Consider the following 25,522-nt stretch of genomic DNA (forward strand, 5'->3'; position numbering starts at 1 on the left):
CTTGTCAGCAGCAGCCTTTTGCCTTTGCTGTGAGATAGAGATAGCATCCTTAATCTTTTGGAAAGATTCTTGTAGGTCTCGGCTATACTCATCTGCAGCGAAGATCTTCCCATGTACCTTAAGTAGCAAGGGACTTTTTGATCTTCCCTCAATTACCTCGAAAGGTGCTTTTCCTGTAGAAGTATGTACAGTGTTATTGTAAGCATACTCTACTAAGGGTAAGTACTTCTCCCATTGGGATCTTTGATCTACTTCCGTTACATAGGCTTTTAGTAGATCGAGAATAGTTAGGTTAGCTATTTCACTTTGGCCATCAGTTTGTGGATGATAGGCCGAAGAGAAGTTTAGCCTTGTTCCTAAATTCTCAAAGAGACCCTTCCAGAAATTACTGGTCATTCTAGGATCTCTATCCGACACTATGGACATTGGCAAGCCATGGTACTTGAAAATTTGTGAAATGAAGAGGGTTGCCATTTGATGGGCTTTGATAGTCTTTTTGACAGGTATAAAATGAGCTTGTTTACTGAACCTGTCTACTATCGTCCATATTCCCGTATTCCCATGGATAGACTTAGGCAATCCAAAGATAAAATCCATGGATATGCTCTCCCATGGTGAATTAGGGATTGGCAAGGGTTGAAGCAATCCAAGTTGCTTCCCTCTATCAAATTTTGTCTTTTGACATACCACACATTTGGAAACATACTCATGTATGTTCACTTTCATGGTAGGCCAATAGAAATATGTTTCAATTCCCTTTAGGGTAGACTGAATCCCTCTATGCCCCGCATATGGGGGAGCATGAGATTCATACATTACTTTCTCACGTAGTGAGTTAGTAACGCATAGTCTATTGCCATAGAGAAGATAACCATCTTGTAAAGTAAATGGTTCTTCTTTCTTTCCTAATGCAAGGGCTGAAATCACATCTCTAAAATCGGGATCAATAGCATACTCATCTATCATTAAAGATAGATCATTGTGAGTTGCTATGGAAACCGCATTCACTCTCGGTCGTCTTGAGAGTGCATCGGCTACTTGATTATGCTTGCCAGCAATGTGAGCAATATGAAAATGAAATTGCGAAAGGAAATTTGCCCACCTCATTTGTTTGTCGGAGAGCTTGGTCTGCGTCATGAAGTACTTAAGACTTTGGTGATCCGTTCGCAGAATGAAAGGAGTCCCCAATAAATAGTGCTTCCATGAGTCTAAGGCATGTAGAACTGCAAGGAGTTCTTTTTCGTATATGCCTAGAGCTTGCTCAACAGGGTCGAGCCTTCGACTCTCATAGCCTATGGCGTGCCCTTCTTGGAGCAAAACAGCCCCAAGGCAATCACCACAAGCATCACATTGGACCTCAAATGGTTTTGAGAGATCCGGTAGTGTAAGCACAGGTTGAGAGATAAGCTTTTCTTTAAGCTTTTCGAAAGCATTGTTCTCCTTAGCAGACCACGTATACCTAACATTTTTCTTTGTTAGGTCATGTAATGGTCCCGCAATTTGTGAGAACTTTTCTATGAAGCGTCTATAGTATGCACACATACCTATAAAGCTTCTTAGTTCATGAAGATTCCTTGGTTTAGGCCATCCTTTTATTACCTCTAACTTGGATGGATCCATTTGGATTCCATCTTGAGAGATAATGTGACCTAAATATTGAATCTCTTGCAAGAAAAATTCACTTTTCTTTCGATTAACATAAAGTTTATTCTCTCTTAAAACTTGAAATATTACCTGGAGGTGTTGCTTGTGTTCCTCTAATGAATTAGAGTAGATGATAATATCATCAAAGAACACTCCAGTGAAGGTTCGATGAGGTCTGAACAGCTTCTCCATCAAGCGGTTAAATGTGGCTGGTGCATTAGTCAAGCCAAAAGGCATGACAATGTATTCGTAAAGACCAAATGTAGTACGAAATGCGGTCTTTACAATGTCTTGATCAACTATCCTTATTTGATGATAGCCACTTTTTAGGTCAATCCTACTGAAGTAGGTCGATCCTTGTAGCTTATCAAATAGGTCTTCTACCCGTGGAACGGGAAACCTATTCTTGATAGTGATCCTATTTAGTGCTCTATAGTCGACACACATACGATATGTGCCGTCTTTCTTTTGCACTAATAGCACAGGTGAGCAAAATGGAGATGAGCTAGGCCTAACCATGCCCTTCTCAATTAACTCATGCACTTGCCGCATAATCTCCTCTTGTTGAGCTTGAGAAACTCTATAAGGAGGTTTGTTAGGCGGTGAACTTCCTGGAAGAAGTTCAATTGCATGGTCGTCATTACCTCGTTTAGGAGGTAGCTCACAGGGATGTCGTCAATAAAGACATCTTGAAACCCCTTGAGAAAATTGGATAACTCTAATTCCTTTTGGTTGCTTTTATTTTCTTTTGCTAAAGCATTAGGTTCATTTTGAGAATCTTTAACAAAAATCATGTACACGGAAATAGAGCTCTTTATTGACTTGTTGAAAGCTGGTGTATGTACAATGGGGATGGTGTTACCCATCTCCCTAGCATCTATATACATGTCCTTTTCCCTGAACTTAAAGGAGATTCTCCTTTCAGGAAATTTAACATGGGCAGCCAAACGGTCAAACCATGGTGCCCCTAGGATTACATCCTCATGCTTGAGAGGAGAGATAAAGAAATCCTCTTTGTCCACATAGCCTTGGACATGAAGCCTCAATTTCCCGATTAAGGGAGTGACTGAAGCTTCTTGCCCCTTGAAGGCACTGTCTGCGGGTAGGATATCTCCCATCTCGTAGGATTGTATGCCTAGCTTGGTGGCTAACTCCATAGATATGAAATTGTGAGTAGAACCAGGGTCAAAGAGAATAAAAGCATCATGTTCTCTTACCTTTCCCCAAGCATGGCATAGAGGAGATCCTTTGTGGTGAGTTTGGTGAATCTCCTCCTCTTGGATTTCAACCAAAGAAGCTCTAGGAGGATCTTGGCGGTTGTTCTTTTGGGGACAAGCGCGGTACGCATGCCCTTGTTCGCCGCACTTGAAACACCGGTTATCTTTACGATAACGCTCAAGCTCTTCAGGAGAGAGTTTATTCTTTCCTTTGTAAACTCCCTTCTCTTTAGCTTTGTTGGAATTGCCCTTAGGAGACTTTTGGACATTGTCCTTCCCCTTAGGCTCATTGGAACCTTTGTTTTCCGGGGGCTTATTATTTCTTTTACCCCCCGTTTGGAAATTGATTCGCGAGGCCACCATAGTATGGTGTATTACCGCCGATATGGTACGTGGCCTTTGGGAGTTGACATACTCCGCCATTTCTTCGGTTAAGCCCGCACAAAATTGTTGCTTTTGCTCTCCAAAATCCAACTTTTTGAAGACAGTGGCTTTGAGTTGTAGGTCCCAAAACTTGTCTACATATTTGTGGATGGATTCATTGGGAGAGAGCTTTAAGCTTCGCCATTCGGTGAGTACTTTGTCTTTGGCATCGGTGGCCAAAAACTGCTTCATAATGGAAGCTCTTAAAGCCTTCCATGTTCGTGGAGCTTCACCGTTGGCTCGTAGGCTAGACCACCATTGTCTGGCGGACTTTTGAAAGTGCATAGCTACATGGCGTAGCTTAGAGGACTCCGTGAAGCCCTCATCTCCAAACGCCGCATCGAATTGCTGGATAAAGGCCAAAACTTTGTCTGTAGCACCGAAGGTACCATCATAGGTAAGGAAAGAGATGCTCTTCCCTCCCTCTTTGAATTTCTTCAGCTTGGACGACCTCTTCCATGCGGCATAGGATTTCCTATGGCCTCTTCTTTTTGATGGTTCAAAAGTTGCACCATCACTTTCTTCAGAAGATGAAGAATTTGAAGAAGGTGGAGAAGAGGGTGACCTCTTTCTCGCCTTTTTCTTGTCTTGATCTTTGTCGTCTTCACCATAGCTTTCATAAGAGGAAGAGGATAAAGAAGATGGAGAAGAGGGTGTCCTCTTTCTCGCCTTTTTCTTCTCTTGCTTTTTATCATCCCTCTTTGAATTATGGCGTGGAGAAGAGTGTGATGGTCTTCTCCGCTTTGGTGGTGATGGAGAGCGTTTAGCCCGCCGTCTTCGTGGAGCCATCTCCGCCGAGGTGGCGGGAGACTCGCTTCTTTCTCGTTCCTTCGGTGGAGGCTCTTGAGTTCTCCTTTGGGAAGGAGATGCATCATCAAGAAGTAAGTTCTTGAGCCCTTCATATGGATTCTCTTCTTCTTCCCGAATCGGAGAGAGACCTCTTTTGGTAGTCTCACAAGGAGGCTTCCTAGGTGTTCTCTCGTCATGGTGATGAGCTTGGAGAATCCCGTGAGCACGGAGCTGCCGTTGCACTTCACTTTGGAGAGATGGATTGCCCATGGCTTGTTGAAGCCTAGAAACAAGATAATTAACAAGCATTGAAGCATCATTAGTAGCTTGCTCATGAGCAAAATCAAAGTTATCAACATTAATTTCACTCTCTTTAATATTGTCAGCCATTCTAACAATTTTTAGGTGTAAACTTTTTAGTGTACTTTGGCACTTCAAGCCCTAGTTGCTACTCCTCTTTACCCCTTTAGAAAAAGCACTCAAGCTACTGTACCCGCGGCTCGAATACCATTAATTGCAAGGAATAGAAGAGAGGGTCTTTCGACACCAAAACAGCACCGGCTCCTGTCAAGCTTCTAATAGCTCAATAGTGGTTAAGCCGTAGGCAAGCCCCGTAGGACTCCACTATTAAGACCATAGCTCTCGACGGTGATGCCCCGTTAACTGCACAAAGGCAGGCGCACTGCAAGGCTGAAAAATCCCTATTCTACTTACTCACAGGCAATTAATAATACCAACCATTTGTAGCTAGCTTGAGGACCTCCCTTCTTGAGCAAGAAAAGAGAAACCTTGAGCTCTGATACCAATGTAACATTTAATGGCCTAAAATCTTATTTGTAGCGGAAATTAGCATGAACATAGTGGGCATTTCATTAGAATAGATTCCTAATGAGAATTACAAGAGTGCTTGGGTGGAGAGAGCAACAAAAAGCATAACACCTAGTTAGATAGCATCGACAATACTTTCAAAAGAGAGAGCAATTAAGCTATTGACAACAGTTGAGGACCGGATTTGCATGGAGCCGGTCCCCCCTCCAAAAGGCTTTGTATTATGGTTTCTCCCATCAAGAGAGACATTGTACAATACAATTCTTTGTGTTCCTTCAAGACTAGCTAGTGCAATGAAGATGGAAGCTTCATACACCAAGCAAAACACTTAATCAAACACAACTTGAATTATCCCCGTTCTCAGACCCAAGACCTCACACACCTTCGAAGATGGTGAGAGCTAGCAGGGTATGAGAGTAGATTGAGAGGAAAAAGAAGTATCTTACGAGAAAGAAGTACATCTCCTCACATAATCACTCATATTAGCATAGCTTAGCTTAGTAATTAGCTTGGTAGAGAAGATGAGCATGCATTGAAGCTTGGCTCTTGGTTGGATTTGCATCCACATGCCAAGAGAGTGTTGATGTAGGCTTCTATCTCACAAGCTTGGAGTAGGTGATGAGCTCTCCATTAAAGCTTGGGAGGAGATAGAGTGTTTTTCCTTCACACATGGTCAAGTGTGAGAGTGTGAGAGTGAATGCCCAGCAAAAATCAGCCCCCCCTCTCTCTTGGGCGAGCCCTAGCTGCTAAGTTAGGCTGGCTTTTTCCTCATTGGACCTCCCCAGGTCAAGCCAATAGGAATTAAGCAGCATAAGTGATAGCCTTCTGACATGTGTCCCCCTTTCCCCTTTTGTGAGAGCTTTAGATAATTAAATAATTAAACTAAACTCTCATTGGACCCCTTTGCCTCCTGGCCAATAGGAATCAGGCAAGCCATGGGGCTTCTGAATGCTCATTGGACCCCTTGGGAGACTGCCCAATAGTCTTCTAGGACACTTAATTCTTATTGGTTTCTTTTATTAAATGTTTTTAAATTAATTAAACTAGATTTACTCTAGCTTAATTCTCATTGGTCCACTTCAAGGGTCTTCCAATAGGAATTGGGCACACCTTGTGGGCATCTGGCCTAGGGAGCTGACATGTGTCCCTCATTCCCTTTGTGTAAAGGGAGCCTGTGTGTGTGTGTGTGGTTTTCTCTCTCATCCCCTAGCTTTGGGGCTTGCCCCCTCCCATGTAGGGATGCAGAAAGACTTTTTGGGCACACACACTAAGCATCCAATTTTCCCTAAGGTTGACCTTTGGACACAACCTTTGAATTTTGGAACCTTAGCATTTTGGAAGTCTTAATGGGCTGAACCTTAGGGTCTTTTTAGCCCATTGTTTCACATGGCTCTTTTGCAGATGGCCCCCCCTTTGGATCCCTATTTTCCCTCCTTTGGATCCCTACTGTGGCCGGTCTGCTAACTTAACCAATATTCTAGCCTTTTCTCCCTTGGCACTTCCCCACATTAAATGATCAGTTTAATATGAGAAAATCATTTAGGAGAATTAGATATTGATTATTATGACATTACCTCTCTCTTGAAATCATAGTCGTCCTCGACTATGGTGTAGAGAAGATAAAGCATATGCATGAGTCCTTTTCTTAGCGGGTAGAGGATCCCTATGTTACCCTACGACATCATTCCATAATGGATGACTAGTCCATTTGGCGCTTGAGAGCCTGAGGCTGCCGCAAGCATGTCTGCACATTAGTCCTATCAGTCTTCCATAGTAGAGTGACAAGCTCTACTTGGTGTTTGGGAGACGTCGTCTCCACAAACTTGATCTAAGCATGCATACTACTTTATTTTTGTGCACAAATAAAGAAAAAGAGAGTCTTATAAGACAAAAATTTTTGTTCATTTTTTTAACATTTTGTACATTTGCTTACTCTTGGGAAGCATTGTAAGCATTGACAAGGTTTAGGTTATCCTTTAATTGTATGCCTTGCATCCATTTAGCATCTTCAAAAGGATAATTCTTAAACTTAATAAGATATCGTCGGATAGTCTTACCGCCTCTTAATACCTTGTCTTCATGTCGGAGAATGGACTCGGGCTGCAGCACCTCCTCGTGGTCCTCGATCTCCGGTGGGTCTTCAATAGTTGGTTCTTGAGGTGGCTCTCCTTTGTAAGGCTTTAAGAGGCTCACATGAAAAGCATTGTGTATGAGCCAATGATTGGGCAACTTAAGTTGATAGGCCATTCATCGATCAGATCTTGGATTCAGCGGCAGGTTATGAGAGGTACAGTGTGTGTGATGGTTTTTTAGGCTATTTTCAATTGAAGATTGCTCTTAAAGACCGACAAAGACAGCTTTCATTACGCCGTGGGGTTGTTATTGTTACACAGTATTGCCATTTGGGTTGACAGATGGGCCTTCCTTCTATCAAGAGAGAACAATTTGGGTATTGGAACCTTTCATTGGTAGTTGTGTTAAAGCTTTTATGGATGACTTCTGTGCCTATAGCAGTAGGGTTGAGCACCATGAGAAGCTGGAAATGGTATTGGATCGATATGATGAATGTGGAGGACAACTAAATACCAATAAATGTCATCTAGCACAGCCAAGGGTGAAGTTATTGGGTCACATGGTGTCAGAAAATGGCATTGAGGCTGATCTAGACAAGGTTAAGTCTATTATTCTTCTTCCGTCACCTACGAGTACTAAGAAATTGGAAACCTTTATACACAAAGTGAAGTACATGGCACGGTTTATTCCATTGTCTTCACAGCTCCTTTACCCATTACAAAAAGTGGCAAAGCATGATCCATTGCAATGGGATGACAAGTGTAAAGAAGTGTTTCAAGAGGTGTTAGGGGGGCTGTCAGCCATGCAAGCTCCTGATTGGGAGAAAGCGTTTTATGTAAATCCATCAGTAGGGGATGATGCCATTGGAGCCATGCTATTGCAAAAGGGGAAGGGCAGCCATTATATGAGGCCAATGTATTTTGTAAGCCGAGTGAAGTTGGTAGCAGAGAGAAAATTCTCGGAAGTAGAGCTAGTGATGGCCAGTGTAATATTTTCTTGTCAACGATTTCGTCATTACTTGCTACCACGACCTTTTGTTTTCTTGACGAGTTATGCCTTTTTGCCACAGTTAATTAATGGCACTAACATGTCAAATGTGGTCAAGAAATGGGTAATTGAGCTACAAGAGTTTGAGTTCTCTTTTCTAGTGGAAGACAGTACAAGAGCTACCCTAGCCGATTTGTTGACCTACAAGGAGAATCCCCTTATCGTTAAGGAAGAGGCGGTGAGAAAGGTAGTCGAAGAAGTTCCACATATCAGCAATGCACATGTTTTGTTCTTTGATGGATCATACAGAAAAAGCCATGATGCAGCTTCAGGGGGTATAGCACTTTACCATCCAGAGGGGAAGCTAGTATGCAAGAGAGGGTTCAAGTTGGATGCGCATAGTAACAATGAGGCTGAATATGCTACATTGGAAGCCGGATTACACATTTGTTTGAAGTATGGGATTAGAAGGTTGAGAATAAAAGGTGATGCTTTATTAGTTGTGAAGCAAGTGCTGGGTATGTGGAAGAGCAAGAACACCTCATTGAAGGAAATGTGTTTCATAATTAAAGTCCTGTTAAAAAGGTTTGAAGCATGGAGCATCGGACACATTGAACGTGCTCTAAATGGAGAGGCACATGAAGCAGCTCAAAGCATGATTGGGGAACTACTAGTGTTGAGGACCAATTTACCTCTTTATAATGGCCGGGAAAGTTTGGCTCAAGAAGAGGAGTTTTTGCTAACAGGAATCATTCCAAAGGACATTTAGAATTCTAAGAAGTATGGCTTTGTGCGTAGAGCATACATGTACAAATTGATTGGTGATGTCCTATACATGAAAGGGGCTGATCTCGTGTTGAGACGTGTACCTTGGCGGGAGGAGCTTTACAGAGTGTTGGAAGAGAATCATGAAGGTGCATGTGGCGGCCATTTTGCTCTAAATATTACCTTGCATAAGATCTTGCAAGAGGGGTATGTATACCCAAGTTTGCACAAGGATGTTCACCATTGGTGTAGGTCTTGCAATAGGTGTCAAGCATTTGGGAAGAGAGTGTTGAAGCCAGAGCTACAAAAAACCATTATGGCGTTTGATGTGTTGGAAAAGTGGGGGATTGATGCAATAGACCCGTTACCTATCACAAGCAGGGGCAAAAGGTATATTTGGATGCAGTGGATTATCTCTCTAGATGGGTAGAGGCTATAGCAGTAAAACAAATCACTGCAAAGGATGTGGCAAAATTTGTGTACGATGAAATATGTTGCAAGTTTAGGGTGCCACTAGAGCTACTTTCAGATAAGGGGCCAGGCTTTAGAGCTAAACTACTAGATTTTTTATGCGCGAAGATGAAGATTAGGCACCAGCATACCACTCCTTATTACCACAGTGTAATGGCTTAAATGAAAGATTCAATGGTGAGTTGGTACAAATTCTTTCGAAAGTGACAGAGCACCAAGGAAAGAATTGGGATTTGGAATTGCCTAGTGCATTATGGGCTTACCGTACTTCGGTGAAGACAGGTAGAGGGTTTACTCCATTTCATTTGGTATATGGAAAGGAAGCACTATTGCCTGTGGAAGTAGACTTGCCTGTAGTAAAGATGTTAGAGAAGCTGCTTGGGCCACCTAGTGATGCATTCAAAGAGAGGCTCTTACAGTTACAAGAGGTTCAGCTGGATAGGTTGAGTGCATTGGAACATTATGGACAGATGCAAGATAAGGCTTTGGCAAAGACAAATGAAAAGGTAAAAAGTAAGGGTATCAAGAAGCATGACTTGGTTTGCGGTACAGCAGTAAGCTGGACAACACCTTCCAAAAGAAGTTTCAAATTAAGTGGGAAGGCCCTTTCAAGGTAGTGGAGTGTTTTCCAACTGGTACATATCAGTTGGGTAACTTGGATGGGATTCTGCATAAGTCAAGGGTAAATGGATTGCGTCTTAAATTGTATCATGCTAGATTAATGATGGTGGAGCAAGATGAGCTGTCTGTGGAGCAAATAATGTAGGTGAGGGATGAGGAGACCTGTGACGCGGCGAGTCTCATATCTCTTTTTGCTGCTGCTGATCATGAATGATCTAGCAGGCTAGGGGATGGGCAAATTATGTCAGGATTTTTTTGGAGCAAGTGATTGCGCATATGTACATACACATGCATGGTGCATCAAATAAAGGATTGCCCATTTTCCAGAGCCAGGTGGTTACGTGGGGCCCACATGTGTACAGGTAGGACATCGTATACATAGTACGTCGATTTTCATTATCACCAGTACCAGTGTGTTTTTTCCATAATAATGAGGATTTGGTGGCGCGTAAAACTTCTCGAGGAAGCTATCCGTGGGTCGACGACATGAGGTAAGCAGGTGCGTCAGATGGCTTCTAGTGGCGTTAGGAGGTCGAATGGGGTCAATATTTGCACGTGGGAAAGCGAGGACACAACGTGGGTGTTTTCTTGTGATAATTATGCAGAGAGGTCATCATGAGGACCATATTTTGGGACCACTTCATGTGGTGGCGGGATGTATTATTGGAAAAAGTTGAGTGCCAGGTGTGCGGATGGATGTAGCAGGGTGACAACTATGCATTGCGAGGCCACTTTTTGGCATGTTTGAGGTCAACTAAAAGGCCAAAGGTGCGCAAGTAATAAAGCTAAGTGTGGGAAATGAAAAACTAGAGAGAAGACCAGAAAACACGTGGAGAGAAGAGGAGGAACAGCCGCAACTGTATTTTTGCTGTTTTTGGAGCATGTTTTGGCCGTAAACTGCTCATCGAGGTCGGATTTGAGCACTTTGACATTGTAGACTAGCGTTTTGGGCTGTTTCAGACGCGATGGCGCTGTTCATTTTTCCAAATTCCTCACTATTTTTTTTTTGTTTTGGCTGTGTAAGTTTCTCCTATGAGCGAAGCTTCTGCTCCAATTTGTGATTGTATCTGGCATATTTCACTTATGTTGTGTGAGCTATTTGCCCCATTGGTGTTGGCCAAGCTCAATTGTATCTAAACATCAGAAATTCTCATCTTTTGACCTGAGTTTTTTGGGTGTGTGTGTGTGTCTTTCTCTGTGTGGAGTGGGTAGTCTTTCACCTCTCACTCCATCGGTGTGTTCCCTGTCTCGGCCAGGTGGGTTGTGTAAGCTGCGAGTGGTGGCCCATAGTGTGTGTGTGTGTGTGTATCATTCCAAGAGTGTGTGTCGGGTCATTATAGAGGTGTTGTGTGTGTTTCCATCCTACTCACACCGTAATCAAACCGTTGTATATAGAGCACTCCATTTAGGTGTAAATCTCCCCCAATCCACTCTATTGCATATGTGGCAGAAGGCTTCTTTAAGATGAGTTGCAAGGGAAGAGCAGAGAGGCTCTCAACCCGCTCTCCAGAGCACCGATGAGACAATAGCCGAAACACTCTTCCTTTGGACATGGAAGTGCCTTTGATGTCCTTGCTTCGAGGTTAACAAAGTGTACTGGTTGCACTCGCATACATGCCGTAAAATAGTATGCGACCTTACGTCGTTTTGCCTCAAAGGAAGGCCTCCATGGTAGCCTGGGTGCAATCTTTGCTACTACATTTGAAACAAGCTTTGAACTTGAAGCACCCGCACTGCCAAGTGCCTCCTTCCCTTTGTGTACCATGTAATTTCAAGCTTGTCTAGACCCTTCCTTTCCTTTCACTCGTGAAACATCCTTTGGCCACTTAGGGGTGGTTATGGCCCTCTTCTTCTTTGAGGATTCTTCAGGAAAAAGAGGTTTCACTACTCTCTTTTTTCCCTTGATGTGGACGCACTCGTCATTATGGATGTCAACGTAGAAAACCTCTACCTCGAGTGTGGTTGTCGAGGTTTGTTCACTCATTTGCAATGAAACTAAAGGCTTAGAAAACCTTCCTCCATGGGGGCACCATTTAATGAGGCGTGCATAAAAAACCTGGTGGCCTCTACACCAAAACGATGCACACGGACCTCATCAAGGGAGGGCAAAAAAAACTTTGGGGCACCACCTAGCTAAAAGTGCGGCTAGGACGCAAAGTGAGAATCAGCACATAGTACACATGCACAAAGGCATTGGGATACGCACTCATGTTGCAACCTCATCAGGTTAACTTCTAACACCCAAGTGAGAATGCGCACGCGAAAGAAATCCAAATGGAAGGATGATGGTATGAGGAAACCACTATTGTGTTGTGGGAGGCTTGAAGGGGTGCCTATTCAAGACCTCTCTTTAGCAGCTCTGTCAAATGGCTGCAATGGCAAGGGCAATTGTGTGCGTATGTTATTGAGAGAGAGAGAGAGAGAGAGAGAGAGAGAGAGAGAGAGAGAGAGAGAGAGAGAGAGAGAGAGAGAGAGAGAGAGAGAGAGAGAGAGAGAGAGAGAGAGAGAATAAGAAGAGAAGGTAATGGAAATGTGTTGGAGAGTGGATAGAATGAAGGGAAGAAGGATCAATACAATGCAATGCTTCACTATACTCTCAAGCCTCCACAATCTGCGACATATTCACTCATACTCTACACACATACTCACAAGCAAAGAGACTAAACATTATGAAAACTTCAATGTGGAGTGGAATAAGGGTAAGCATCACAACTCCATTAAAGGGAAGGTTGCCAGTAGCAAAGCTCACACAAAAATATAACTTGCTAATGACAAGATATACATAAAACTCCGCCTCCCAATACACTAGTGGTGTCCTAGTGTTGCACTCAAGTACTTAGTGAATGAAATATACAATGTGGACAGCCCCCTTTGGCTAAGATTGGGGTACTTTATATAGATTTTCTTGCATGATTATATTTAGTGATAATTACAATTTACAAGGCTAAACCGGGGGGGGGGTGCAAACTGAGATGCCTTGGGAGCCACCACCTTGTCGTTGTAGATGCTTCTCCTAGAAGATTCTCCTTTCCACTTGTAATGGTACTTCTTCATCATCCACTTGCAAAAATTTTATTTACCCTTGAGCCTTTGAATATATTGAGTTCTCATCTCACCATTGTTGGTAGAGGCAAGTGATCAATGAGGCATAGTAAAGAGGTAGATGTATATCCCATGTATATATATATAAATGACTGAGAGTGGGAGGTGAAGAGATGGATTTTTCTGAGTTTTATGGTTGATTTTGGTGGGGTGAAGTAGGATTTGTGATGAAAGATAGGAATTCATATTGAATCCATACTTGTGTGATTGTGTGTGTAGTTAACTAGTGCACATCCTTACAAGAAAGGGAAAGGTGATGAAGTGCAGCCATGGAAGCTTGGGAGGGCTTATTAGGAATGAAGAGTGAAGGTAATTTTGTGCAAAACTAAGTGTGTGTGAGAAAGAACATGAATAGGGCAAGATAAGTGAAGACTAGGTGAAAGGAAAAAGGCCCAAAATAGGTGTTTTTTCACCACAATGGCTCCAATATGGGTCCCAAAGGGTTTCATCCAAATTTTGAGGGTAGGTGGCAAGGGGAGGGCGTGGAGGGGGTCCTAGGGGGGTCTACTTATGATATGGGATCCATACGTTTATAAAACTATTGGAAAAAATGATAAAAAAAGCATGTTTTTCTTGTTCTCTTTATGAGCCAAAGGGGAAGGTGGCCCACATCACATGCACCTTGCTTTGGAGTCTTCCATTATGTACCACATGAGCTTGATACCTCAAGGGCCCATGATGTCACCAAGTATCTTATCTGTACACAAGGAAATTTTTGCATAGAAAATCCTAGAATGGTGGATCCTGCCACTTGACCTTCTAAAATTCATCTTTCCCTAAGTAAAATTAACTCCCATTCCCTTTACAAATGGAGTTCACCAATGTATGGAACTCATTCCCATGTGAAGCTCATGCATGCAAAAAATTGACTCATGATTAGGCAACATCCCCCAAGCGTATCCTCTCAACTAGCTAAAATTTTCTTTCCGCACTAGCATTACGCATGGAGCTGGAAGCCTTCAAAATGCAAGATGATTTTTTTTTTGGTTTTTTCCTCTTGGCTATGTACAAGTGACAAATTCTAGGGGGGTCGTGAAAAGCATGCATCAACAACCCACCTGGTCGAGACAGGGAACACACCGATGGAGTGAGAGGAGAGAGACTATCCAGTTGCCCACTCAACATAGACACACACACACACACACATACACACACACACACACACACCCAAAAAATGCAGCTCAAAAGAGGAATATTTTTGATGTTTAGATACAATTGAGCTTGGGCCAACACCAATGGGGCAAATAACTCACACAATATGGGTAAAATATGCCAGATACAATCACAAGTTGGAGCAGAGGTTTCGCTCAAAGGAAAAACTTATACAGTCAAAAGAGCAGAAAAATAGTGAGGAATTTGGCAAAATGGATAGCACCATTGCATTTGGAATGGCCCAAAACCATAGTCTTCAATATCAAAGTGCTCAAATTCGACCTGAGATGAGCAGTTTATGGCCAAAACAGGCTCCAACAAAAACTCAGTTGCGGCTGTTCCTCCTCTTCTTTCCACACTTTGCCGGTTTTTTCTCAGGTTTTTTTGTGTCCACACTTCACTTTATCCCTAGGGCACCTTTGGCCTTTTGATTGACCTCAAATGGACCCCGAACATGCCAAAAACTGGCCATGCAGTGCATTTTTGTCACCCTTCTACATCTATCCGCACACTTGGCACTCAAATTTTTCCAATAATGCATCCCGCAACCACGTGAAGTGGCCCCCAAATATAGTCCTCATGATGACCTTTCTGCATAATCATCACAAGAAAACACCCAAGTTGTGTCCTCGCTTACCCACGTGCAAGTATTGACCCCATTTGACCTTCTAACACCACTAGATGCCATCTGACGCACCTACTTACCTCATGTCGTTGGCCTACGGATAGCTTCCTTGATAATTTTTACGTGCTAACAACTCCTCATTATTATAGAAAAAACGCACTAGTACTGGTGATAATGAAAATTGATGTACTATGTACACGTTGTCCTACCTATACACATGTGGGCCCCACGCAACCACTTGGCTCTAGAAAATGGGCAATCCTTTATTTGATGCACCATGCATGTGTATGTACATATGTGCAATCACTTCTTCCAAAAAATTCCTAGCATAATTTGCCCATCCCCTAGCCTGCTAGATCATTCATGATCAGCAGCAGCAAAAAGAGATATGAGACTCATCGCGTCACAGGTCTCTTTATCCCTCATAGACATTACTTGTTCTGTAGATAGCTCATCTTGCTCCACCATCATCAATCTAGAATGATATAATTTAAGATGCAATCCATTTACCCTTGACTTATGTAGAATCCCATCCAGGGTAGCCAACTGATATGTACCATTCGGAAAACACTCCACTACCTTGAAAGGGACTTCCCACTTAATTTGAAACTTCTTTTGGAATGTCTTGTCCAACTTATTGTTGTAGCGCAAAACCAAGTCATGTTTCTTGATACCCTTACTTTTGACCTTTTCATTTATCTTTTCTAAAGCTTTATCTTGCATCTGCCCATAATGTTCCAATGCGCTCATCCTGTCCAACTAAACCTCTTGTAATTGTAAGAGCCTCTCTTTGAATGCATCACTAGGCGGCCCAATCAACTTCTCTAGCATCTTGACCGCAGGACCGCAAGAAACTCTACTTCCACAAGCAATAGTGCTTCCTTATAGAAATAAAGAAGAATTTTTTAAGGATTATTTTATATTCTGAGAGTCATAAAGAGAAATAGAGTGAATTATATGTAGCATTTTCAATTGTCTTACAGGTTTGTAATAACACACACACACACACACACACACACACACACACACACACACACACACACACACACACAGAGAGAGAGAGAGAGAGAGAGAGAGAGAGAGAGAGAGAGAGAGAGAGAGAGAGAGAGATAGATTGAATTATCGTCCACGGAGGTCAGATATGACCCATGGGACCAAAAACAAAACATTACAACCACTTCTTCTACGTGAGGGTAATCGATACATATCAGTTAAGGATTGAGGGTCCATCGAAAGAAAAAGCAAGACCTAAGGGGAGTCTTATGGGGTAGGAGCCGGTTTTGGAGTTCGAAACTCCTGGATGATGGCCTTCCCTCCGCGGTATACTGCCCACTTGCCTTTGGCTCGTGCTTCACACACTTTTTTCAGCTCTTCACCTTTGTGCTTGACTTGTGTCAGGGTGAGTTCTTCGGCGATCCAAAACCCGGTGTCTCTAAGGAGACGCGATTGCTGAAGTAGTCGGAGCCGTTCATCCTTGTCTTTGAACTCAAGAATGGCATGTCCACTTGGTGTGCGCTTGGTGTTGAACTTGTTGACGATACATTTGACCGCATCGTAGTTGACATGGACCGGTTGAAGAGTCTCGTTGAGGAGATCTATTAATTTGCAGAAATCTTGTTTGCACTCATCCCATGCTTGGGGAAGCCCTCCAATGCGAAGCTTGAGGGCATTCTCTTCTTGAAGCTGACGTTCCCGCAGTTCTATTTTTACACATGTTTCCACTTTGGCGAGTGGGATCGTGTGAGCTTGAGTGACTTTTTCTTCGACTTCTTTCACTTTGTCTGTTGTGAGGCCGACCATGGAGTCAAAGCGTGCCTCGAGTGTGCTAAGGCGCGCTTTGAGGTCGCGGTTTTCTTCCATGACCATGTCTAGGGCAGCTTGCAATTGTCCGATGCGATCTATTTTGTTCGGGGCTGCTAGGACAGCGGCAAAGCTAGCCTGTGCTCTCCTGGTGTTTTTGGGATGTGTGTGTGTGTGTGTGTGTGTGTGTGTGTGTGTGTGAGAGAGAGAGAGAGAGAGAGAGAGAGAGAGAGAGAGAGAGAGAGAGAGAGAGAGAGAGAGAGAGAGAGAGAGAGAGAGAGATTGCATGGTGTGAATCTTTATTTTCTTGAAGATAGACATTGAGAGATATTAGATGATATATCATAAATTTTGGAGGTTCATCAAATTGAAGAGGAAGATAATATGAAGTAAACTATGATCCAAGAAATACTCAAGCTGTGTTATCAACCAAGTATCGCATGAATCATGCACATAAAAAACAATACAAGCCACGTAACCGGCAAACCAAACAATTTTACAACATTTTTTGGCCGTGTTACCGACCAAATACTGCAATATCCAAAAAATACAACATGCACTAGCAAACAAATCCATTTTGATGTGTTACCAACAAGGTGCCACCCGAATCAAAGGGAACAGGAATTGTATATAGACCTATCTTAGCCGCATTACCAACCATATGTCTGCATTTGATAAAGGGAAGGGAAGGTGACATCGTCACAAAGATACTATTATTGCCACATTATCGACTAGTACCACTACGATGTGCCATATTGACAATAGGACACTACTCAGCCACGTCGACCAAGTGCCCCATGATAAGCACTCCAAAGAATGGCCTTACACGTATGCACCCCCTGTGTGGTGAACTACCCACATTTAGCTGCGCACTGTGACTGTGTGCAAATGCTCGCACAAGTACACACACACCCACTCACACTCACACAGATAGATTTCAGTACTCATGGGTGAAAAGATGATCAGGAACAATGACCCAAGGGTCCGGTTGGGACCACCTATAGTACCCCTTCGAGCTTACTAAGATGACCCCGGAAAAAACTTCCAAGAATCATAGATGCTTGATGGGATTCTCTAAAACGTCATCGGGTTTTGATCGATTCCCAATCACCCTAAACCGTCATTTTTGTGAACATGAAAATATGTTAACATGTTATTAACATGTTCACTTTGGTTATTAACAAAAAAAAGTTGTGATCACGTGATTATACAATCCCTGGAGAAAATTGGAAGTAGACATGTAGAGGTATGCGGATTAGATATAGCACTAGGTGATACTTATTAATCTTTAATGTGGATGTCAGACGAGAGACCATCTGGTGGGGATCAGCCATCACATTCTTCTTTTGGTTGGTTCACATCCCAGGTGGGCTCCCATCTAGGGTGCACGTCACCTCTAGTGGACCAAAGTCTTGATGCAGTAAGTCCAAGCATGTAATGTCTTTTGCCGCAGAGGAGCAATAAGTATTATGGGAATGAATACCCTCACACTGCCTTACATTATATGAACATCAAAACACATGAAGGCAAAATAGAAGACAAGTCACAGAAACAGAACATTGTCTTCTTCATTGATATGCAACTGAACACAAAGTACAAGAGGGAAATATATTGATGACATGAAAAATAGAGATATCCCCAAAGACTGGTATGCCCCCCCCATATACAACCGCTGCTCCAGCACAGATCGGGAATGGTGCAAAACCTCGTCCTGTCTCATGATATCCCATGAAGAACTGTCCCAAAGCCACATGACTCCTAGTCCGCAATGTCTAGACATCCGCAAGACCAGAGGACCGCAATGTGCGTCTTATGCTGTAACACCTGGCACGCACGGTGGATTGTGCAAACCCACAGCTCTAGCCCCTCCGTGTCAAAGGTTCCAGTTGCTGTTCCTCCGCCTGTTCTGGTGAGGAGGAAACATTGACGTACCCAAATCCCTAAAAATCTTGGCGATGATCCCGATACACCTCTGCCAATAGCTGTGGATCTATCTCAGGTTGCTCCGACCAAGGATCCCTTGGAATGAATTGCATTGGCAAAGAAATAGACTGAGGTGCCTGTGGCAAAGGAGCAAGAGGTGTATGAAGAAGATAATGCCGAGACAAGTATCTGTTTAGTGCATGCCAAAAAGGTGGGCATGGCAGGAGACTTAGTGAAAACGAATGAGCCAATGTCTCCACCCAAAAACAGACTCGGTGCCGCTCCTTACGAAGGCGATGAATCACTGACTGCAAACGAGAGACATGAGCCTGGGCCTCAGCACATTCTTCTGTAGCTTTTGCCCAATCAGCAATATCAAAACCTTCTTGGTGGACAATATTCTTACCTCTGTCATTATTCAACGCCTCAGGTTGCCTCACAACAACCTGTTGAGTCGGTTGCTGCGTTATCACCTCGGCAGACAGCCTTGATCTCCAACTCTATATTTGAGTTTCCAAAAAACTGTGCAGGTCCTTTTGCATCTCCACTGCTAAGGCATCAAGATCATTCATGTTAATCATCACATCACCAGGATGAGATGCTAAGTAAGTGGCCAAGCTATTCTACATTCACAATTGAAGAAATTCCTCTTGAATAGAAGCGACAAACACAGAGTTAGCCCCCCTCAGTGCTTGAATTTCCTCAGTTTGTTGCCGAGATGTAGTATTCAATGCTGCATTTTGAATTGTTAAGTCGGCTATGCTAGCCTGCAAAGCCGTTACTTGCATTTCAAGCTCGATGACACGTGCCTTAGTCACTGGAGTTGGCCAAGCACAATGCAATGAATCCGCAATGCGCTGCAAAAATGTTCCGCACGCCTGGAGTTGATCAGAGGGGTTTGCGGTAGTCGTCTCCCACGGCGGAACTACTGGAAGAGTCCCCTCCGTTTGAGCAGCTGTGATAGTAACACCGAAATGTTTTGGTTGCGAGGAAGTATCCGCACCTGCAGAGCCAGTCCTAAGTGGAGTGGAGGTTGCCGCCCGCTCCTGCATTCTGCGTCTCCAGCACGCAACGGCGGAATCCTCCGGCAAAGTTGATGTTGCAGCAGGAGGTGGTGTGGGAAATAGGCTTTCCTCTGGACCTCGCTTTCGGCTTGATGTTCCTGCAGTGGCCATCTCTTGTGCACTAGAGGCTACCACTGTAGTCGACATACCCGAAATATCCACTATGCGAGTAGGTATTTGCGACACCCTCACAATAGGCACTTCTTGACTCTGGGTTTGAGCCAACTGCTCAGTACCACGTACTAGAAATAAATCATCTTCAAAGTGGCACAGAGGGCGAAGGGTGAGGGAAAAAACTTCCCTCAAGGGAAACACTAAAGTAAGTAGCTGCCCGACCTTGGTATTTATTGGGGTGCTACACCCCATCTATCCCACCACTCTTTGGCATTCTGCTAGCAATCATTCCCTGACGATCAATGCCCAAGCCACTGGCCCAAATTGGCCGAATGTAATACATTGTGCGCTTTAGCCAAAATTGTTTAAGTTTTGGCTTGCAACCAAATTGCTTCCAGGAACCAGCGATATGCATCCCTTATCGGTGTATCTGTGAGCCCTAATAATTTATATTCACCCTTTTGCAGTAGGAATAACACGTGACGCTCACACAACACCATCACTTGGCAAGCATCAGCATCTTGAAATCCTTTCAGCTATCAATTGAATCTGTTGGTTGTTGATCTGCACCACATCACCAGTAGCTAACTGCTCAATCAATGATGTGGCCTGCAGGTGAACATGAATACCTTGCCAATCCAAGTTGGGAAAGCCTACCCAGGTGCAAATCCTGCAACCAAGCGTCCACCCTGCAAAGAGCTAGCTGCTGCACTAGAGTATACAGAATGCATTGCAACAAGGAGGCTGTCATGGTGTTGAAGATACACAGAAGCACAACAGAATGATGTAGTGCAGCCTTACGAACACGATGCAAAAAACGAGAGGAGAGTATAAGGTATCCACTGCATGCACTAAACCACTCACAAAGAGTTCTCAAAATAGGGCGTGCCACGGTGTCGCAATCATCATTGACCTTTTTTCGCTTTTCAAGATTGCATGCAAAAGAATTCCCAATCATGATTAGGGCGGCTTCCGGCTCTTGTACCATAGCAAAGGGGCGCTGAATCGAGGTGGATGAAAAATAATGGCATAGTTGAAATCCATTCACCAGCACAGAAATCACCTCCCCCCGCAAGTCAGCCAAATTAAAAGAAGTGGGCCCGCATGCTTTAAAAATCTAGAATGGTCCAAACCACCGTAATTTTAGCTTCCCGAGCATCTTCCCAAGGTGAAACTTAAATACAAGGACCAACTACCCCCGTAAAAATTGCCGTGCATTAGGGCGATCCAGCCATTTCTTCCGCCTGGACTACAGATCTTGCAACATTGCAAAACTGGGCAACCGCTCTTCATCTAATTCCTGCAAAACATCCAAACGATAAACGATGGAATCTTTCGTAAGAAGCTTATCCGCAATTAGCATCCTCAAACTTGGAACCACATGCTCCACTAGGGTAATTGCCTCCATACCAAATGCCAACTTGAAAGGAGTCAATCCTGTTGCCACTTTATATATTGTCCGATAAACCCATAATGCAGAAGGAAGTTTCACATCCCAATTCGTTCTGCATATTCACTAACTTTGTCAGGATACGAACCAATTGCTTATTAGTTGATTCCACCTTCCCAATCGCCTGAGGATAATATGGAGATGATTTCCTATGCAATACAAAGTAAAATTGTAGCATTCTCTTCATCACCTTATTCAAGAAATGGCTACCCCGATCACTAACCAGCTCAGTAGGACAACCATGTCTGGAAAAACATCCTTATATAAGTACCTAGCAATAGAAACCGCTGTATTATCTTGCAAAGGCCATGCTTCCACCCATTTAGTCGCATAATCCATGGCTGTCAAAATATACTTATTACCAGTGTGATCTACTACCGATTTAAAAGGTCCAATAAAATCCAATCCCCATTTTTGAAAAGGCTCCAAAGGTAATACTGGCCGAAAAGGCATTCTGGACATTTTAGTAAGTTGTCCCAACCGCTGACACACATCACACTGTTGTACAAAGATTCTCGCATCTTGAAACAATGTACGGCCACCATAATCCTGATTGTAGAACTTTCCTAGCCGTGATCAATGCTACAAAGTGGCCCCCTACAATGCCGGTATGGACTTCCTCCAGAATAGATCCTTGTTCTTGTGGTAGAACACATCTGAGCAAGACCTCCGCAACCGTGCGATAATACAGCTTTCCCAGGACAATCTCAAAATTCCTGCTTCTAATAGCCATCCGTTTCCTTTGATGACCGGACAAGAATATAGGCATTTCTCCAATGTCGAGAAAATGAAACATCTCCTTATACCAAGTGCATGGAATGCTGAGAATCATCCTAGGTTGTTGCATAACTGTAAGATCATCTGCAATAGCTCCTGTTAAAAAGAAAGATGCATCCGGAAATTCATCAGCCACCCTCATCGACAACTCACTGGAATCTAGCCTGGAAAGGTAGTCAGCCACTGCATGCTGGGCTCCTGGACGATGTATTACCTCAAAATCAAATTCTTGCAACAAGAGCACCCATCTAGCCAATCTTCCTATCAAATTCTATTGGCGCACCAGGTATTGAAGAGCCGAATGATCCACATGAAAGAAAACCGTCGGCCCAACAGATAATGATGAAACTTTTTCACTGTATAAATCATCCCTAAACATTCTCTTTCTGTTTCTGAATAATTCTTTTCTGCGGATGATAATCTTCTACTGGCGTAATAGATAGATCACAACCATCCTTGAATTTGTCCATGCATCAGCACACTGCCAATGGCCCGGTCAAAAGCATCCACAAATACATGAAAATCTTGACCCCAATTCGGAGGGATCATAATCGGAGCTTTGGATAGCTGAATTTCTAATCTTCAAAAAGCCAGATAACATTCCTGCGTCCATTCAAAAAACTTTGACATGCACTGCCTGATTAATAGGGATTGCCAAATGCACGACAAACCTCAAATTCCTCCCATGCCAATGAGCTTGGCCTAGAAATACTCGACACTGTTTCGAATTCACCGACGAAGGCGCTTCCATAATTGCCGCTATTTTAGCAGGATCCACGGAAATGCCATCCTCAGAGATTATATGACCCAATAACCTCCCACTTCGAACTGCGAATGCACATTTTAGAGGATTTAAATTGAATTTCACCTCTTGACATTTCATAAAACATAACCGCAATTGCTTCAAATGCTCAAATTGCGCTCCAAAAACATTGAGATCATCCAAAAAAACTCACATAAAATCCATCAAATAGGGACCAAAAATTTGAAACATATCCCTTTGAAAAGTTGAGGACGCATTCCTTAATCCAAACCACATTACTATGCATGCAAAAACGCCCCATGCTGTAATAAAAGCTATTTTAGGTTGATCACGCAACGTCATTCGAATTTGGTTATATCCACTGAACCCATCCATAAAAGTACACATCTCGTGCCCTGCCATATCATCCAAAATAGAATCCAGAAATAGAAGAGGAAAAGGATCCGGAATAGTAGTTGCATTCAGCTTTCGATAATCCACACAAATGCGAATTTGCTTATTTTTCTTTGGTACCACCACAATGAGGGAAATCCATTCGGGATTATCAATAGGGGTATGTTTGCGGGTACGCCGCGACGGACGATGGAGCACAACGAGAACACAGACCAACAAACTGTCAATCTGAGGATGTAGCTGACCCGACTAGGGCATTGAGGCAATCTTTGGGTTGTCAACCCTGAGCTAGACACGAACAACACTCTACAGTCATTAATCCTACCACAACACTACCATAAAGTAAAGAAACAGACAACGCATCCTACGAAACACTACAAGCTCGAAACAGTTTCAAATCATATCAGAATGACTCGAAATCGGAGGGTAAGACTCACAAGGACATATCCTATGTGGCCAAACACCTAAACCCTGAAAACCATACCTGTAAGACCTCTAATCGCTGTCACGATAGACTCAAAACAACAATCTTCAAAGTGTTCGAAACTGATCTACAAAGACATCAACACGAAGAGCTTCTCGCCCTGATTCTAACGACTACTCGAACATTCAGAACGAATGTCGTTTGAGGTACTTACGACCAAATATAGCTCGTAGCAGGCGGGCTCGCGATGTGGTCCTCGGCTTGCATTGCTTGCGTCGACGCGGAGAGCTCCTCGATGCTAACACGCTCCTACTCTCATATCTGCAATGTGATTAGTGTGCGCAACGGTGTGTGTGCGTGAAGCTCACTACTGTGTGCTACAGAACCCACGACTGTATATTATTTGAGATAACGTAATGTGTTTTTTACAAAGCCTTAGGTTTCAGCTTATATACAAAGCCATCAAACCTAATGTCCGGCCAAATGACCTGAATTGTCCCTAGGCTTCTACAGAGCTTAATTACAAGAAACTGAGTTGGGTTTACTCATTATACAAGCATCTGTGGCCAAAATACAAGTGCCGACTTAAAATGTGAGGTTCTCGTAAACATTACAAAAGTGACCGTAATGGCTCAAAATAATAATAATGGGATATTCGATGATGTCCATGAACTCGTATCTTTATGTTGCAGCATCCATCTTCATCTTCATTACTTCATCACCATCTTCATGTGGAATCTTTACAGAATCTTTGAGGAATCTTTAATGGAATATTTATGGAAACGTTGTTGAAAGGGCGTCCTTTCAACACTCTCCCCCTCTGAATTCTTGTCGTCTCCGACAAGACCCTATGTCTTTGGTGGCCTTGACGAGTTCTTGATTTCTTGGTGTTGGTTGAAGTTGTTGTGGCAGCCTCTTCTGTAGTTGGTTGCTTTGTGTGATGTTAAAGCTACCTTGAAGTTGTACCTGTAGTGTATCTGAAGTCTGGAACTCTCCCCCTCCGATTGGTTGTTGTATCTTGAATTGCATGGGGTTGTATCGACTTGTTGGTGCAACAACTCGTTGTCATTGTAGCTCTAGTTTGCTTTTCCTGTGGTTGTTATCTGGCAGTTGTACCTGTAAGTTGACTTGAAGCCTTGTCAAGCTATTTTTTGGCCTCTCCCTTTTGACTTGTCAGTAGATTTGCAATTAATAGTGTGGGGATATCGTGGTTCTTCTTGTTTTTGTTGTTATAAAAAATAAAAGAGTAAAAGTAAAATGTAGCATATATACACAATGAAGGTCTTAGATACCTAGATAAGACTAAAGGGAAAAACCCAGTGGGAAAAAATGTCTTTAGTCATAATTAAATGCGAGGCTATACGTACTTAGGTTCTGATGTTGTAGAGTTATGCTGAGTTAAAGTACATATGGCCATATGGCTACTAGTATGGACTTGATATACATGGATAAGTGTTAGTAGCTTAAAGTCAGAGTCATTGCTATTGAGCAAAGGCTTAGAAAACCTGTTTCCGCTTGGTCATCGTCATTTGTTTGTGTAAGTGCATGGGTGGAATAAAAAAGAGTGCCTAATGCATATGTCCAATGATGGGACATCTATATGCTTGCACAGAGTTATGCATGTTAAACAAGATGCGGTGCGAGAGAAGAGTATTGATGGGTTGTTCATGGAGTTAGTGTAGTGAGAAAAACATATAGCATGAGTGCTTCAAAAGCTTTCACTACTCACAAGAAGGGTTTTTGCTGTCGAGGTTTCTCCACTCTTCCTCACTGTGTCAAGTGCATGAGTGTTTTTGTTTTGGACTACTCCGCCTTCTCCACCTTATATATTATATGGACTCTTATGCTCACCTCTTCCAGCATGAGCGACATGACTTTATGTATGCTCAACTCTCCAGCTTGAGCTTATACCTATTAGCTATACTCATAGACCACAGAAAAATATTAACTTGAAGCTTGGGTCTGACACTTCGCTCATTTAGTGGCTTAACTGCCCTACTCTAGACTCTTATGCCATGTAAGTTTAATGGCGGCTTGGACTTACCTGATCGCGGCCTGAAATCCAATTCCATATGCTTTTGATGTTTAGGCCTTTCTCGTCAGTTTCTGTTTGAGAT

At 43.1% G+C, this 25,522-nt stretch overlaps 2 protein-coding genes across 2 annotated transcripts in view; both read right to left on the reverse strand.

Annotated features, from left to right (window-relative positions):
* Positions 1-16,563, reverse strand: part of LOC147431082 (uncharacterized) — a 46,423-nt gene extending 29,860 nt beyond the window's left edge. Inside the window, exon 1 of the mRNA XM_086493622.1 lies at positions 16,031-16,563. Coding sequence (XP_086349748.1) covers positions 16,031-16,563 — 533 coding nt within the window. The remainder of the gene's footprint in view (positions 1-16,030) is intronic.
* A 4,978-nt stretch (positions 16,564-21,541) lies between these two features.
* LOC147431083 (uncharacterized) lies at positions 21,542-21,967 on the reverse strand. Its single transcript, XM_086493623.1, has one exon. It carries the CDS (start codon positions 21,965-21,967, stop codon positions 21,542-21,544), a length of 426 nt encoding a protein of 141 aa, XP_086349749.1.
* Between the last annotated feature and the right edge of the window lie 3,555 nt (positions 21,968-25,522).

The sequence above is a fragment of the Adiantum capillus-veneris genome, chromosome 21, assembly GCF_014529385.1.
Source record: "Adiantum capillus-veneris isolate H3 chromosome 21, ASM1452938v2, whole genome shotgun sequence".
Classification (NCBI taxonomy): Eukaryota; Viridiplantae; Streptophyta; class Polypodiopsida; order Polypodiales; family Pteridaceae; genus Adiantum; species Adiantum capillus-veneris.